At 47.7% G+C, this 17003-nt stretch overlaps 1 protein-coding gene across 3 annotated transcripts; it reads right to left on the bottom strand.

The window, feature by feature from the left end:
- Window positions 1–1375: 1375 nt before the first annotated feature.
- Abcf1 (ATP binding cassette subfamily F member 1) lies at window positions 1376–13178 on the bottom strand. Of its 3 annotated transcripts, none has more exons than XM_048348109.1 (25): window positions 13031–13178; window positions 9643–9689; window positions 9214–9300; window positions 8932–9058; window positions 8774–8811; window positions 8576–8686; window positions 8336–8410; window positions 8134–8256; window positions 7563–7667; window positions 7215–7337; window positions 6741–6841; window positions 6580–6665; window positions 6153–6292; window positions 5919–6067; window positions 5522–5605; window positions 5266–5390; window positions 5008–5120; window positions 4748–4919; window positions 4526–4600; window positions 4365–4435; window positions 3063–3095; window positions 2816–2984; window positions 2578–2642; window positions 2276–2348; window positions 1376–2165 (listed from the first exon to the last, which is right to left on the bottom strand). In XM_048348109.1, the coding sequence occupies exons 1-25, from the start codon at window positions 13101–13103 to the stop codon at window positions 1999–2001; spliced, it is 2532 nt and encodes an 843-aa protein (XP_048204066.1). In that variant the 5' UTR covers window positions 13104–13178; the 3' UTR covers window positions 1376–1998. The 3 variants fall into 3 exon arrangements, with proteins under 3 accessions (XP_048204066.1, XP_048204067.1, XP_048204065.1); XM_048348110.1 differs by having other exon boundaries at window positions 8158–8256; window positions 8932–9061; window positions 13031–13177; XM_048348108.1 differs by having other exon boundaries at window positions 8932–9061; window positions 13031–13177.
- Window positions 13179–17003: the final 3825 nt, after the last annotated feature.

Genomic DNA, 17003 nt, shown 5'->3' on the forward strand with positions numbered 1-17003 from the left:
GATATACAGAGGAGTTACAGTCCCATGAGTCAAATGAGTATACTTTTTGGACAACATCACCTCATCCTTTAGTTTTTTGGGGTTTTTTTGCTCAAGGCTGGCTGACACTCTACCACTTGAACCATAGCTCCACTTCTTGCTTCTTGCTGGTTAATTGGAGATGAGTCTTGTGGATTTTTCTGCCCTGGCTGACTTCAAACTGATATCCTCAGATGATATAGCCTCCTAAGCAGCTAGGATTAGATATGAGCCACCAGTGCTGAGTTCCAGCACTTTTCCTGGGGTAATTAGTGCCTGGGTGTTCTCCTGAGCTTTTCTTGCTTTAGGCTACCACTTGAGCCAGAACTCCACTTTTTTTTTTTTGCCTGTTTAATGCTAACATTCTACTACTTGAGCCACATCACCACCTCTGGCTTATTGGAGATTAAGAGTCTCAAGGGCTAGGAATGTGGCTTGGTGGTAGAGTGCTCGCCTTGCATGCACGAAGCCCTGGGTTCGATTCCTCAGCACCACATAAACAGAAAAAGCCAGAAGTGGTGCTGAGGCTCAAGTGGTAGAGTGCTATCCTTAAGCAAAAAGGAAGCCAGGAACAGTACTCAGGCCCTGGGTCCAAGCCCCAGGATTGGCAACAAAACCAAAGAGTCTCAAGAACTTTCCTTCCTGGCTGGCTTCAAACAGATATCCTCAAATCCAAGTCTCATGAGTAGCCACTGGCACCCAGTAATGGCATTCCCTTTGCACTTACAAAGCTCAAGATCAGGTCCTGAGGCTGCTGTCCTGAGACACTTGACAACCACCCCAGGTGTACCCGTGGTTGCACTCCGCATAGGCCACAGAGAGGCAGCCTTACATTCCCAGCCCGCCTTTCAGCATTCTGGGGCAATCTCTCTCCTAGTTTACATCTTTCACCATGGCACTGAGTATCCCCTAAAATGCTTGTGTTCCTAATCTGGCTTTCATGCCCTGCTGGGGTGCTTCTGGTATCCTGTTTACACTCATCGATCAGGGAGGGAAACCCCATCTCTGAAACCAAGTAAACCTAGTGTACTTTAGGTCTGTTTTCTTACTAAGTGTGGGAAATCTTTACTTTTAAAAGATGTGGTACAGAGTGGGGCGCTGGGGGCTCATGCTTGTAATTCTAGCTACTCAGGAGGCTAAGATCTAATGATTACGATTCAAAGCCAGATTGGGAAGAAAAGTTCCCCATGACTTATCTCCAGTTAACCACTCAAAAACTGGAAGTGGAGCTGTGACTCAAAGTGGTAGCGTGCTATCGCTGAGCAAAAGAGCTGAGGGAGAGCACCCAGGCCTTGAGTTCAAGCCCCAGTACAGGCAAGGAAAGTTTCAACTTCCATGAGTCTTCAAACAGCAACAGGACAGTTAAAAATTGCTTTTTTTATTTCTTCCTCTTGTAAAAGGAGATTCAAGTTCAGCAGCTTTCCTTTCCTGCCCACAAGTCCCCAACCAGACAAGAGACCACAAGCATCTGAACTTGGCCTGGGGAAGAACACAGCCTCAGATTCCCACCTCCAACTCTGAGGAGCAGTAGTCGTTCAGTCAAGATGTCAGCACTAAACCCACCAGGAAAGCACAGCACCACTCGAAGACCCAGGGGGCAGTTAGGCCCCCAAAACCTTAAGAGAAGACCAGAGGCAGGATTCTGAGGAGTCTTGAGACCAGAGGCCACTCAGGCTTGGCTGGAGCGACCCCTGTAACAGTGGAGCTGATGTGGCCTCCGCTCGTACAGAGGGATGTCGAGGATGAGACAGTGACACTATCTGCAGAAAAGCAGAGCAGCCACATCTTCCAGAGGGCAGGAAGCAATCTAAGGGCTATCCCGGTCAGGTCAGTGCTCCACTCCGTCTTCATGGGCCTGAGCTGGCTGCACGGGCGGTCAGCTGTGGACCAGAGGCAGGCTTCCAGGTGGAGAAAGGGTGACCGCAGATAACTTGTAGGCCATGCGAACTTGTCTCTCAGGACGCTTCCGGGAGGGAAAGCTCACTCTCGTGGTCGGTTGACCATGACTTCACCCAGAGCCTCCAACACCTCCCGCTTGTAGTCCTCGAAGTCACCGTCGATTTGGCTAACACTCTGCTCCTCCACTACCCACAGCTGGCAGTTGGTTTCTGTGATAAGTCGGGCATCGTGGCTGACAACAATCACCGCTTAGGAGGAGAAAGAAGAGACTTAGGAAACAAGAGAATAGAGTCCAGGCTGAATACACTTCGGCTTGCTCCCCTGAGGGAGGAGGAGGACATGTTCCGCGCTCACTTACCACCCTTGTACTCATTGATGGCCTCGCCCAAAGCATCAATAGACTCTATGTCCAAGTTATTGGTTGGTTCATCCTATGAGGAAAAAACAATGGTAAATTTGGCTTAGATCTGCTTGCTCCAGAGTCATTAAAAAAGTCTTCCTGGTTACCGGTGAATAATGTATAATGCTTCTCCTGGGGAGCAGGCTGTTAGAGGGATGGCTGCTTGTATTACTGCTATATATAAATAACAGCTTTTATTGCCCTCCCATATGCTGTTACCCATATACCTGAACCCCTCCCCACTCCCCCAGCTGTCTCACCAAGATGAGGACATCAGGCTCCCGGCAGGCCAGCTCTGCAAACACAACCCGGGCTTTCTGCCCACCTGAAGCAGAGGAAAAGGACAGCTATAGGTTTTCTATCACCTTGCACTGCTGAAGGTTAACCCCGGAGATGTGCTTGTGTTTGCTGAGCCGCCCCCGCCCAAGTTCCTGGGTCCTCTTCCTTTCAGCCTCTAATAACAATCGGGACAAAAAAATGAGGGCATCTGGAGTGTACCAGAGAGTTTGCAGATCTGGATGGTGTGGGCATGGCTCTCAAGGCCAAAGCGGCCCAGGCACTTGCGGGCGTCCTGGTAGGGCAGGTTGAAGCTCCGCTGCAGGTACTCAGTGGGCGTCTCCTCCATGTGCAGCTGCTCTGCATACTGCTGGTTGAAGAAGCCAATTTTCTGCCCAAGAGATGGAAGTGATCAAAGTCATGTTTCTTCTGTCAGATTTTCCTTCCTTAGTTTCCAAAGCCAACTTACCAGCCGGTGATTCTTTCTCATTTCTCCATGGGTCTGAAAGGCAAAAAGCAATTGGTAAGAGAAAAGGGGCTATATCAGCTCATCCCAACTTGTCTGAAGGGAAACAAACACCAGATTTCTGCTGGGACCAAGTGTATGCAGGAAAGGGAACATGGACATTCTGCCTAATAAGACAAAGGCACACCCAGGAAACTTTAAGCTTAAAATCAAGAGGAGACAAAAAGGATAAAGCAGGAACTTCCACATACAACGAGATGCGTGAACAGCAGTGTTATAGTTCTACTTTGATGAGAAGTTTCAGGGGCCTATTAACACCTTCTAAAAACCTTCTCTGCAGGTATGGGAACATGGGCCTCTGCTGGAGAAAGGGAAAATGGCTCCAACTTTTCCTATCTACTGCAAAGTCCTAAAAGCAATTCCAAATAGCAGACCATATAAAATATGTGGTATGCATATAAAACAAAGTGTTTGATGTGCATTATCTGGAGAAGGCTGGTTATTACACAACTCATATGACATCTCATTTGTAAGAAACAATACACATTTGCAAATGATAAAAGGAGAAAATTATCCACCAAACCCAAAAGATGCATACCAGTTACCTTTGTGATTTCCTTCTGGCTTATACAATTTCTAGCCATTCTATAATGGTCATGTATTTTCTTTTTGTTTGTTTGTTTGTTTGTTTGTGCCTGTCCTGGGGCTTGAGAGCCTGGGTGCTGTCCCCAACTCCCTTTTTGCTCAAGGCTAGCGTTCTATCACGTGAGCCACAGTGCCACTTCTGGCTTTTTCTGAGTAGTTTATTGGAGATAAGAGTCTCAGGCTTTCCTGTCTAGGCTGAACCATGATCCTCAGATCTTTGCCTCCTGAGTAGCTAGGATTATAGGTGCAAACTACCAACGCCTGGCTTTTTTCCCCCCACTCGAAGCTAGTGTTCTACCACTTGAGCCACAGCCCTACTTCTGGGTTTTGGGTGATTAACTAGAGTTAAGAATCTCACAGATCTTCCTGCCTGGGCTGACTTTGAATCTTGATCCTCACATCTCAGCCTCCTGAGTGGCTAGGATTACAGGTGTGAGCCACCAGTGCCCAAGCCTATGCATTTTCTGTATAAGCAAAGCATACAGGAAGGGGTGGCTCCAAAGCCCTGCCCTGAACTCTTTCTCCACAGCCCCCACATCAGTCTTCTAGGATGAGGTCTGCATTAACTCTGTCCGCAGACATACTCCCTAATTCCAGCCACTGGTGAGTGACAGGGCCCACAAGCTGCTCATACTCGCCCTTCTTGCCTCCAGGACTCACCGGTGTGAGCTTGCCAGTCAGCAGCAGAAGCAGTGTGCTCTTTCCCACGCCATTAGGGCCCACAATGCAGACTGCAGGAAGAAAGACAGGGAGTCAGGAGGTCCCCAAAATTCTCCCTGGGGTCCCTGTTCCACATACCAAGCCACCCAATGCCAACTTACTCCTGGAGTCCATGTCGATGCCAAAATCCAGATTTTTAAAGAGTGGTTTCTGCCCCTCATAGCCAAATGTCACGCCTGAGAGACAGGAAAAGCAGCAAACTTAAATTCTCAGTCACCCACGGGCCCCCCTGAATGTCCTGGCCTTGGAGGAAAGGAAGGGAGCAGTCTGGTGGAGCGCGGGAGTGCCGCACCCTGCCTTGTCGCCGGCATGGCGTCACTCACCGTGCAGGCCCAGCACCGGAGGGCTGAGCGGCGGCGGGTCTGGGAAGGTGAAGCGCACCGTGTATTCCTTGGGGCGCTTCAGGAGCTCAGGGGCCTCCTGGGATTCCTCGTCCTGGTTTTTCCGTCGACATTTCTGCTGCTTTCGAGTCAAAGCTTCCTTTGTTTGCTTTTCCTGGATGGAAAAAAAGGGAGGAAGCTGCACACTGCCCAGCAGTCTGCGCAGTGTGTCCCGTTTCCCGCCGTCGAAGAGCAGGGCTTACCGCCTGCTTGGTGGACTTGCCACCGGCCTTCAGCTCCTTCAGCTTTTTCTCCTGCTTCTCATACTGTTTCAGCAGTTCCTTCTGCTTCTGCTGGTACATCTTCTTAAAGGTCACTGGGATGCAAAAGAGGCATAACTACGGATAGGCAAGGATGAGGGAAGGCACCACCGTCCGGAAGTCTGCAGAGATTTAGTTTATCACCACAGTCCGGCGGCCAGAGTCTCTCTCCTCCTTCCACCCACAAACTTCTCTGCTTACTGTAATTGCCCCTGTAGTAATGGAGCCGCTGGGCATCCAGATGGATAATATCTGTGCAGACGTCATCCAGGAAGCCCTGGTCATGGGAGACGATCAGTAATGTCTTCCGCCAGCCCTGAAGGTAGCTGCGATTTAGAGAAGAGTGTGCGTGTGTTACAATGATGAGCAGAGAGACAGATGATGGGGCAGGAAGGGACGGAAACAAAGCCCATAATGGGGACCTATGATGCAAAGGCTATAAACAAGGGTAACGCACTTATTGAGCCAGATGACAGCGTTGAGATCTAGGTGATTAGTGGGTTCATCCAACATCAGCAGCGTGGGTTCCATGAACAATGCTCTGGAGGGAAGAACAATGGCACGTTGATAGGGTGAGGAAAGGAAGATCTCTGCTCAATGCCACCCCACCCCCCCAACACACAAAATGCCTCTTGAGAGGCAGAGTCTAGCAGCATGAATATGCTTCTCAATCTCTCCTCAGGGAAGGTAGAAGATAGACATTTACGAGCACATACTGTCAGGGAGAAAACAATGTATACAGTAAGGCAGGGAGAAGTCAGCTTTGAACTTCCCTTCTGGCTTTAGAGGAGTGGGAAGAACGGAAAGTCCTGATCGTCTGAGATTAGAAGCCAGTGGTAAGGTGTACTGCCCACCTTGCCAGGGAGACACGCATGCGCCAACCCCCTGAGAACTTCTGTGTGGGCCGGTTCTGCATCTCAGGGTCGAAGCCCAGACCAGCCAGGATCCGCCGTGCTTTGGCCTCTGCAGCTGCCGCCCCAGTGGCCCGCAATTCTTCATATACCTGGGAGGAGGGAGAAGAGGACACATGTCTGAGGGCCCAGGGACCCCCGAGTCTTAGCTCGTGTCCCCTGCGCCATCTCCTCTACCTTCTCCAGCTTCTCAGCAGCCGTGTCGTCCCCCTGCTCCAGCTGTCCCTGAAGCCGACGCTCCTCCTCCAACAGCTTTAGTCGCTTGGTGTCAGCACGCAGAACAGCCTGTACTGCTGGTGTTTCGTCTGCTACCACCTCTGGGGAGCAGGGCAAGAACAGTCAGGGCACCCAAGGGCCACGTTACCTAGTTCCTCTTCCCTCAGTTCCATTTCTGGTCGGCTTGTAGGACATTTTCAAGCACCTGCCTAGCAAGTGTGAAGCCTTAAGTTGAAACCCCTGTGCTGCTCAAAAACTTAAACCATCAAGTCTGTTATTTGCCGTCTCCTCCTTTCCTTAGCCTCCCTCCTACCCTCCCAACTCGGCAATCACAGCTTGCTCTCCCACCTCAGTGGCTCAGCCCCAGGCCCTATACCCACTGGCCTACCCTGCTCGCACAGCAGCACGTCGATGTTGGGAGGGATGCTCAGGGCACGATTGGCAATGTGCTTGAGGAGTGTGGTCTTGCCTTTGCTGAAGAACGAGAGTTATGAGGACCTGCCCACCATAGATAAATCCCCCCTCTGCCCTCCAGCCCCATCTCCTCACCCATTGGGTCCCACAAGCCCATAACGGCGGCCGGCTACAATGTACAGGTCAGCATTGACAAATAACTCCTTGCCATGGGCTGAGATGCTGAACTTCTCCAGCTGCAACCAGAAGGGGAGGGGAAAGGGAGAAGAGATCAGCACATGAGACCCTTTGGGACAGGAGCTGTGTCTTGGGAGCTTCTGACCTACAACTGTAGCAGAACCCCCCACCCCTCAGCACAGCAATGGACATCTCTGTGCCCACTGCCTCTTGTGGGAGTCTCACCACCCTCAAGCTAGTTGGTCTCACCATATCCCTCCAACAGTGGCCTATCTTTCTATTGGTTTTTCTCTCCCTGTTCAAATGCCCTGCCCTGCCTTTCTGGTGAATGAGCTCCTTCACATCCTGCTTCCTGAGCTGCCACAACCACTCAGGGGAAATGCAGCAGGCTCGCTAGGTGAGCGGTTACAGCAGGGCCCCACACAACCTCACCTTGATGTCAGATGCGTTTTCTAACATGGCCTGGCGGGAAGACACCTCTGCCTGGGACACAGAGAAGTCATTTTCCGCAGCATTCGCTGCTTTTAATGAAGCCACCTGGCGTTCATAATCCATCTGAAAAGGAAAGCAAAATTGTGAGGCCATCTGCATCATCTCCTATCGCTGTACAGCAAGCCTATGTATTCACATAGCCTATGTATTCACAAGACTCAGAGAAGACGCTTTGTGCCTTATTCCAAAAGATTCACTTCTTGCAGAACTCCCCAATTTCACATGCCCCTTAGCTGGAGCATGAAAAAATCAAATTCCCCTACATTGACTACAAAGAACCAGACTTACCTGTTTTTTTAGCTTTTTCTTCTCCTTTTTGCTGAGATGAGCATAGGGATCATCTGCCTTAGTAGAATCTCCCTCCTCGTTCTCTTCTCCTTCTCCCCCTGAGCCCTGGGAAATGATTTTTAAAATCAGCAAGTAATCCAGGAACCGGTGGCTCATGTCTATAATTCTAGCTACTCAGGTGGCTGAGATCTAAGGATCCCAGTTTGAAACCAGCCTGAGCAGCAAAGTCTGTGAGACTCTTTTCTCCAACTAACCAGAAAAAGCCAAAAGTGGAGCTATGGATCAAGTGGTAGAGCACAAGCCTTGACCAAAAAAAGCTTAGAGAGGGTGCCCAGGCCCAGAGTTCAAGCCCCAGGCCTGACAAAAAACAAAAAAAGGAAAAAAAAATTCATAGCTGAAAATACAATATGCTCTTTATGAAAAATACTTAGACTCCTGCTTTGAATAGCAACAATCCCTAGAATCCCGACTTCCCCTAAAGCCCCAGAGCCTAAATCTCTCTCTCTCTCACACACACACACACACACACACACACACACACGCACGCACACACATGCACACACACATCTACCTGTTCTGTCTTCTTGACCTTCTCCTTCTCCTTCCCTTGTTTAGGAGGCTCCTTTTCTTTAGTTATTTCTTCTTCCTCTTCATCATCCTCTTCATTGTCCAAGGCAGCAAATTTATTCTGAGGCTAACAGACAATAGAAAGGGCAGATAAAGTGGTATAACTCTCAAGATCTAGTTCCTCATCCGGCCAGTCACTCTCTCACCTTTGCCTTCCCTTTGGACTTCTCCTCCTTTCCCTTTTTGCCCTTGGGCCCAGGCTGCTGGTCTTCAGATACAGCCTGCAGGAGACACATATTAATTTATGTTTAACTGCTTAAAAGCATTTTTAGAGAAATGTTCCAATTAAGTATATGAGTGCAGCTGGGGAGAACCTGGCAGAAGAGCAAGTTTAAAAGCGCCACACCCTAGCCAAAGGCACTGCGTGGGTGGGAGCAACCACTTACCTTGTTGATCCTATTCTTCTCTGGCTTGGCAGGTTTAGGAAAGTGTTTTTCTTCCTCCTCCTCCTCTTCCTCACTCTCATCCTGAATCAGGGCTGCAAAAACATTACCCCCCTAGAGGAGAGAACCACAAAAGTCAGTGGGGATGGTCATGGCTACGGTCACACCCTTGGGGTCTCCGCTTACCAACAGACAATTCACCTTGTTTTTCTTCCCTCCTCGGGGTACCGGTGCAGGTACTGAAATGACAAAGGGCAAAGATGAGGTAGGCAAGAGAATAACACTGTCTGGCTCCTCCAATTCAAAAGACCAAAACAGGAGGCATCACGCCTCCTCATTCAGGACCTCAGGTGCCTTACCATCCTCCTCCTCGTCGCTGGCTGGCACAGAGAGCTTCTTGAGACGCTCCATGAGTTCTTTCTCTTCTCCATCGTCATCTGCATCTTTCTTCCGCCGGCCTTTCCGGGGGTCTCGCTTCTTCTTTTGCTGCTGAAAAGCAAAAGAAAGTGGGAGGATGAAGCAAGGCTCCTGCTCTATTTTTGCCTCATGGAGGGTTCCCCATAAGCTGAGCAAACCAATGTTAGCTGAAGAAAGGCTGAAGGACTTAAGGTGTTCCCAGGATTGGGGATTGTCACTTTTACCTGTTGCTGCTGATGCTGTTCCTTCTCCTTGAGTACTTTCTCTTCTTCCCCAGCCTGTTTATCTTCTACTGCCAGCTCCTCAAAGAACTATAAAGGGGTTAAGATATGGACAAGCATGGGTCTCTGTATACACAGGCTCTCTATCCAACGCTTCCCTTGTCTCCTCTCTCTCTTTTTTTAATATCAGTAGGTATTTTAATTTTAATTTTTGGGGAACAAGGTCTTGGCCTATTGCTCAGGCTGGCCTCAAACTTCTAGACTCAAACAATCTTCCTGCTTTGATCTTCCAGGTACCTGGGACAGCAGCCGCACCCACCATGCCTGGCTCTTCCCCTTGCAAGACCTTTTTCCCTTCCCGCCACCTTTACATGGCCATTTATTATGTCTGAAAACACCCACAGTCATTACTCCTCTTCCCCATTTCCTCACCGTCTTTTTGGTCTTCTTATCCTTCTTCCCTTTCTTTACCACCTTTTCTGGAAGGTTAAGCAGACATCATGAGTGCTTATCTACAAGTTCCAAAGCAACCTGGGCGTCCCTGAAGAATTCACAGTGGCTCTGGCACAACAGCACTACTTTGTTGGCTCACCTGTCACTGCCTATACTTTATCCCATTTCACAAGTTAAATCTCCACTCATTCATCCCATAAATATCTATTTACTAAACTGCTACCAACTAAACTGTCAGAGACAAGTGTAGCAGCAAATGAGACTACTCTGCTTTCCTCTGAATCTTCCAGGCCTGAAGAACTTTAAGGAGTAGTAACAAGTGCTGAAGGGAAGGTAGACCCTGCTTGGTGGGAAGGGACTGGCTGCATCTCACGCTGTCCTCCCTGTAGGGATACAGCTAACCCCTGCAGCATGAGGAGTTGTTAGGCACAGGGCGGGGCTCCAGTGCTGACACAGGTCCAGCTGTGAGTCCAAATGTTGGAGGGTAGAGGGGGACAAGGGAAGGCTGTAGTGAGGACCATATAATCAGGATCAGGAAGCAGATACCAGTGGCTCACCTCTGTAATCTTAACTACTCAGGAGGCTGAGATCTCAGGAGCACAATTCAAAGACCACTTAAGCAGTAAAGTCCATGAGACTCTTACCTCCAATTACTCACCAAAAAGCCAGAAGTGGAGCTGTGGCTCAAGTGGGAAAGTGTGAGCCTTGAGTTAAAAAAATGGCTAAGGTACAGTACCCCAGGCCCTGAGTTCAAGCCCTACTACTGGCACACACAGACACATATATACAAATACACACACACACACACACACACACACACACACACACAATTCAGGTTAATGGGGACTTTATTGGTATGATAACTTTTTTTTTCACTCTCAAGTCTCACTCTGACTTCATACAGAACAAGGGCAGAAGGAAACGATGAGAAATCTGTTGTAAGACCATACTGGTAATCTAGGGTGGTGGCAAGGAGAGGGAGAAAAACTGAATTTATAGGGTGGAAAAGAAGTGGGAAATAGGGCTGGGGATATGGCCTAGTGGCAAGAATGCTTGCCTCGTATACGTGAGGCCCTGGGTTCAATTCCCCAGCACCACATATACAGAAAATGGCCAGAAGTGGCGCTGTGGCTCAAGTGACAGAGTGCTAGCCTTGAGCAAAAAGAAGCCAGGAACAGTGCTCAGGCCCTGAGTCCAAGCCCCAGGACTGGCCAAAAAAAAAAAAAGAAGAAGAAGAAGTGGGAAATAAAAGATAGTACTCAAGAGACCACTCCTTTTTAGCGAACAAAATTAACTTGGCTAGTGACTCCACTCACTGTCTCAGGAAACAGTGGCAGAGATCTCCTGTCCTCTATGAATCCAGCTAGGGATATGTTGTATATGAAACTTAGAAGCGGTGTAGTTAACTGATAAGCACATGGCTATCTTGGTCTGCCCTACCAGCACATTACAGCAAAATATATTGTTTTATTTATCTGTGTGACAGTCTGCCAGCCTAAGAACCTTGACAGTTTCATTTGTATTCTGGGGATCAGAGTGAGAAGTCAGTAAGTTTGGTCACTCCACTAATTCTAGCTCCTCCTTCGATCTGTTTCTCTGAAGGTAGATGATGACCAGGTCTAAATGCCTCATGCCAGTGGCTCACATCTGTAATCCTAGCTACTTAAGAGGCTGAGATCTGAGGATCTCGGTTCGAAGACAGCCTGGGCAGAAAAGTCCCTGTGAGACTCTTATCTCCCATGAACCACCAGAAAACCAGAAGTGGCACTGTGGCTCAAGTGGTAGAGTGCTATCCTTGAGCAAAAGATCTCAGGGACAGCACCTAGGATCTGAGTTTCAGCCCCATGATGGACAAACAAAAACCATCCCTCCCCTTCAGTCCATCAAACTGGGAAGAAGCAGCCTCACTATTTCTCTTCATATCTAGTCTTTCCAGTATTATATAAACCATCATGTCTATGCAAAAGATCCCTACTACTTAACTTTAAAAACACAAAAGAATACATTAAGTACTCTTTGACCAGAAATCCACATATCCCATCACTAATTTAGAAAATTTTTCTGAACACTGACTATGCCAAAAGCTTGAGATAATAAGAGACAATTTCTATAATCTAGGACTTCTTCTAAAGGAGTACTATTCTATCTTCTCTGTTTCCTAACCCCACCTACATACAGGGCACTGACTTCTCCCTGATCCAGCATGATTAAATCCTATTCATGCTTTATGTGTCCATCCTGAATACGTTTCAAAATCAAATCCTAGCATTTGTTGGGTGAATACCAGAGATGAGACTGGAAAGATGCACAAGATTAATGGTGAAACCCCTTGCAGTATGCCAACATGAGGGAGTTAGATCACCTGCTGAAATAAATTTGAATGATAAGATCAGCTGACCCTGACAACCCTAATGGACTCACCCCATACGCTGATTTCTCCCCAAGGACTAGCAGAGGCCCACACAAAACCTCTTCTGTACTTCTAATCTCCTCCTCTATTGGATATCCTTTAAGCTGCTCTCAACATTAAAGCAAAAGAAAATATATGCTGCCAGTTCCCCTTGCATAGAACTTACAGGAGACATCCAATAAATGCTTGTAAAATTAGTCATGTCACTGGGTACTTAGTTTCTTGTGTCTATTTTGTTCCCCTCTTTAAATAACAAATGACTTCAAGCCTGGAAGAGTATCTTCATACTATTTTCTTCTTCCCACTCCCAAAGCCCAGTATAAAACAGTATCTAATTTAAAACAGGTACTTAATAACCATTCGCTGCTTTTAAGTAAACCTTGGGCTGGAGGCGTGGTACCAGTGGTGGAGGACCCGCCCTAGCACTGGGTGGTGCAGGTCCCTCAGTTCAAAGCCCAGTACCACCAGAAAAGAAAAGGAAAAAAAAGCAAAGCTTAACCCTCAAACACTCAGAATCTACACTCGCAGATGAGTCAATGGGGTGTCACGCAGAGAGCCGGCTTCCTCTGAGACAAAAGTGAGATCACTAGCTCCCCGAAGTGTGTGGCCACGGGGTTTATACTAATGATCTTCCGAGACAGAGTGTGGCAGGAGCGACGTACGAAATTGCAGAAGGGAGGTCTCTCCTGGCACCCCATCTCTCCCTCGCTGCCATATGCTTTTTCAGTCCCTCCTTCCACACCAGTGAGGCTCAGGTGCAACACACGGACACTTCCTCTCCGAACTCTAACCCTCTCTCCAGCCCGGGCAAACTCTCCACTGCCCCACGACACACATGCGCAGTGACCCCCGCAAGGGCCTGCTCGGTCAGGCGCCCCATGCCCTTCTCTCAAAGGCTGCGCCCTGTCCTCTGCCTTCTCTCCCCTCTCCCGTTTCCTCCCTGCCCATCATCCTCACCCGCGGGACTCGTGCTCTCTCCGTCCCCGATCCACTCTGGCTCCGGTGGCTGCTGCTTGGGCCCTTTCGGCATCGCGCTGGCAGTTGGGGTTACTTTGGCGGCGGCCCGGCTCTGTTTCCGCTTCCGGCGGCGTGGAGTCCCGAAAAGGGGCGGGCTCTCCAAACAGGCGCAGGCGCAGGCGCTTCTGCCACTGCCTTTGCTCTTGGGTTGCCCACGTGCTCGCTCCTCGCAAACCACCTGGGGGCGTGGCCTCCCTTCCAGGGGCGGGGCCTGAGGTGAAGAGGCGTGGCCCGACTTTTCCTAAGGCGTCGGTGTAGCTTTTATTATTGTCTGGCAAGCGTGACCTGGTGACTCCGTGACGCCGGCGTGGGACTCAGAGAATGAAAATATTTTTTGGATAGTACGAGGTAAATTGAGGCACACTTTTTTCTTTCTTTTTGGTGGTTTGAACTCATGCTTGTTAGGCAGATGCTCTAGTCCTTCAGCCCATGCCTGCCTTCAAACCCTTTAGTGTGTGTGTGAGGGGGGGTGGAGGAGGAGAGGGAGAGGAAGACAGTTTGATATAGTATAACTGGCATATAAACAAACTCACAGAATAAAATGACATACACAATCAACTGCAAGGGGTAAATGCTAAGTGTCCATACCTATTGACTTCATTCAAGATGTGTTCAGTTTTAAAGTCTACTACTTAAGTAGGAACTTAAGCAAGGCTTTCCCATAGCCCTGCCAGCTCCTATTCCTCTTTAGACCACAATCCTGCGTTTGTTTCTGTCCCAGCTATTGCTTCAACTACTCCAAGGTCAACAGATCAGGGACCATTTCTCTTGACTTTATGTTACTCTCTCAACATGTAATATACATTTGATCACTTCTTCTGTGTTTTCTTCAAGGACATGACCTTTCATCTTAAAGGCTGGTCCTTTTTCCCACCGCTGGGTGCTGGTGGCTCACACCAGTAATCCTAGCTACTCGGGAGGCTAAGCTCTGAAGATCAGGGTTCAAAGCTAGCTGGGGCAGGGAAGTGTGTGAGACTCTTAGCTCCAGTGGATCACTAGAAAACTAGAAGTGGCGCAGTGGCTCAAAGTAGTAGAGCCCTAGCCTTGAACAAAAGAGCTCAGGGACAGTGCCCAAACTCTATAAGCCCAAGGGCCTACAAGCCCCATTACCAACCAAAGAGAGAGAGAGAGAGAGAGAGAGAGAGAGAGAGAGAGAGAGAGAGAGAGAGAGAGAGAGAGAGATTCAGTCATGGGGTTTGAACCCAGGGCCTGGGCACTGTCCTTGGCTTCTTTTTGCTCAAGGCTAGCACTCTACCACTTGAGCCACAGTGCCATTTTTGGCTTTTCCTGTTTATGTAGTGCTAAGGAATTGAACCCAGGTTTTCATGCATGTTAGACAAGCACTCTACCACTGAGCCACGTTCCCAGCCTGATGAGGCTATATTCTGAAAAAAGAGCCAACAAGGTTTGTTAGTAGAGGTCAAGTATGACAAAAAAAATTAATGATGACTTCAAGATTTCTGGCCTAAGCAACTAGAAAAATGGAATTGATATCAATGAGATTTGTCTTTGTTATTATTGGTTGTGGATCTTGAACTCAGGGCCTGGGTGCTATCCTTGAACTCTTTTACTCAAGGCTAGCACTCTACCACTTTGAGACCAGAGCCACTTCTGGTTTTCTGGTGGTTAATTGGAAAAAAGAGTCCCATAGAATTTCTTGCCCAGGCTGGTTTTGAACTGCGATCCTCAGAGATCAGCCTTCTGACTAGCTAGTATTACCGCAGTAAGCCACCAGTACCCAGAACCAATTAAATTTATTTTTGGTGGTGCTGAGATCCCAGGGCCTGCTAAGTAGATGCTCAACCTCTGAGCCACATCAGCAGACAGACCAACAAAAACCCCAGAAAACCTTGCCTAAATCATTTGCTCAAAATACTCAGAATAAAGCCTCAAAACATTACCAGAGCATATAGGGTTCGGAATAATATGACGCCTATTGTTTTATTTTTATTTTCTTAGTACCAGGGCTTATTTGTTTATTTTGGCAGTGGGATTTGAACTCAGAGCCTTGTAACTGATAGGCAGCTATTCTACAACTTGAGCCATGCCTACAGTTATAAAATTTCTAGGCAGTGTCATGTGCTGTTACAGGATGGTGGGCTAAGTGTCATCCCAGGTTCTTGGCATCTCAAAGAACTGAGCAGAACTGAGGTTCTTCATGACTGACAGTTTTGAGTGGTAGGAGGTGGTTACATCAAGTTTTTAATTATGCTTATCCATTCCCACAATGCTCTCTGCCATAATAATGTTAATGATATTCCTTGCGCGCACATGAGGCATATTAGGAGTCCCTACTAAAAGTTTACTTAAGGACAGCTAAGTGCACTACTGCACATGTGCTATCAAGAGGAATGTTATTTTGCTGAGCAAGCATCCTTTTTTTAATAGGATGTGACTCCCATTTGTCCGGTCTGTGGGACATGTGTTGGTACTTTTTTGATGGTCATTCCTGGGAAATTAAGAGAGGTCTTGGAGAAGTCCTCAGGTAGGGCAGATCAAAGGCTAAGACAACTATAACCATGTTTTATCTGCTTACCTCAGTTCTTTTGCCCATGAGCAATGATGTGCTCCTGTCTCTGCCTTCTGATGTGATTACAGGAGTGTATCATTATATCAGCAAACCTCCTGTCCCCCTCCTTTTGATACAGGATCTCATTCTGTAGCTTACGCTGCTGTATATTCTCCTGCCTCAGCTTTCCAAGTGCTGGGATTACAGGAATGTACCACCAGGCACAGCTTGCTGAACTTCATGATTTCATTGTCCTACCATCTAGCCACATTGGCTCTCTATTTGTATGTCAAAACTCATCCCTGCCTCAAGACCTTTGCCCTTATGTATTCCCTATGCATGGAACGAGCTTACTTCATTTAATTTAGGTCTCTGTCCATGTTACCTATTTTAATGTTAGTTTTATCTTTTCCAGCTGTCACTGTAGTTTTTTGGCCATTTTTCTTTTCCTTCTTATTTTCTGAACTTCAAAAGGTTTTACAAGGGGGTTACAATTAAACATGTTCCCTTCACATTTTCTTCCAAATACTTATTAAAATTTTACTACAGTTTTATCTCTTGTGCTGAAAACAATGTAAACTCCATATGGTAGGGATTTTGTCCTTTCACTGATAGATCCCCAACCCCCTAAAACAGTCCCTGCCCTTGAGTTGGCAGTAAAACATGCAGTAATAAGCATAGTGAATGAATGCAAGGCTTAAATAAGACAATGCTTATAAAGAGGTCAGCATGGAACTCACCCAGAGTGGGCCGCCAGTGCCATTCTGAGAACTCTCACTGCCTCGCTTTTACTTTTGTTGTTGTTGGTGGCAGTATTGGAGTTTCATTTAACCAAACCACTGAATGTCAGAGTTCCTCAAGGCCAAGTCCTGGGCTCTTTCTTCTTCCCGGGATTCCCAGCTAGACTTCTGAGAGAAGCCTATTCTAGCCAGCATGTTTTGGGTAGCCCTTTAAGCCATTTATTTCCTTCACATTACTCATTACAATTTGTCATTTATCCATTTTACTTTTGAGAAAAACAGTCCCTGACAACTAGGACATCCCTACATGCAGAGATTTGGTGTTGCCAGGAGCTGGTCAGACGTGGATAGGCTAAGGTACTCTTCTTGTTGAACATAATCTCATAGAACACTGTCATATAGTCATTCTGTGATGGTGAAGTTAGGCAAATTTTATAACTTGTTGTTGTTGTAGGGCTTGAACTTAGGGCCTGGGCACTGTCCTGGAGCTCTTTTGCTCAAGGCTAGCACTCTACCACTTTGAGCCACAGCTCTACTTCTGGTTTTCTGATGACTAATTGGAGATAAGTCTCACAAACTTTCCTGCCTGGGCTGGCTTAGAACATTGATCTTCAGATCTCAGCCTTCTGAGTAGATAGGATTACAGGTGTGAACTACCAGCATC

The sequence above is a fragment of the Perognathus longimembris genome, chromosome 6 (assembly GCF_023159225.1).
Source record: "Perognathus longimembris pacificus isolate PPM17 chromosome 6, ASM2315922v1, whole genome shotgun sequence".
Classification (NCBI taxonomy): Eukaryota; Metazoa; Chordata; class Mammalia; order Rodentia; family Heteromyidae; genus Perognathus; species Perognathus longimembris.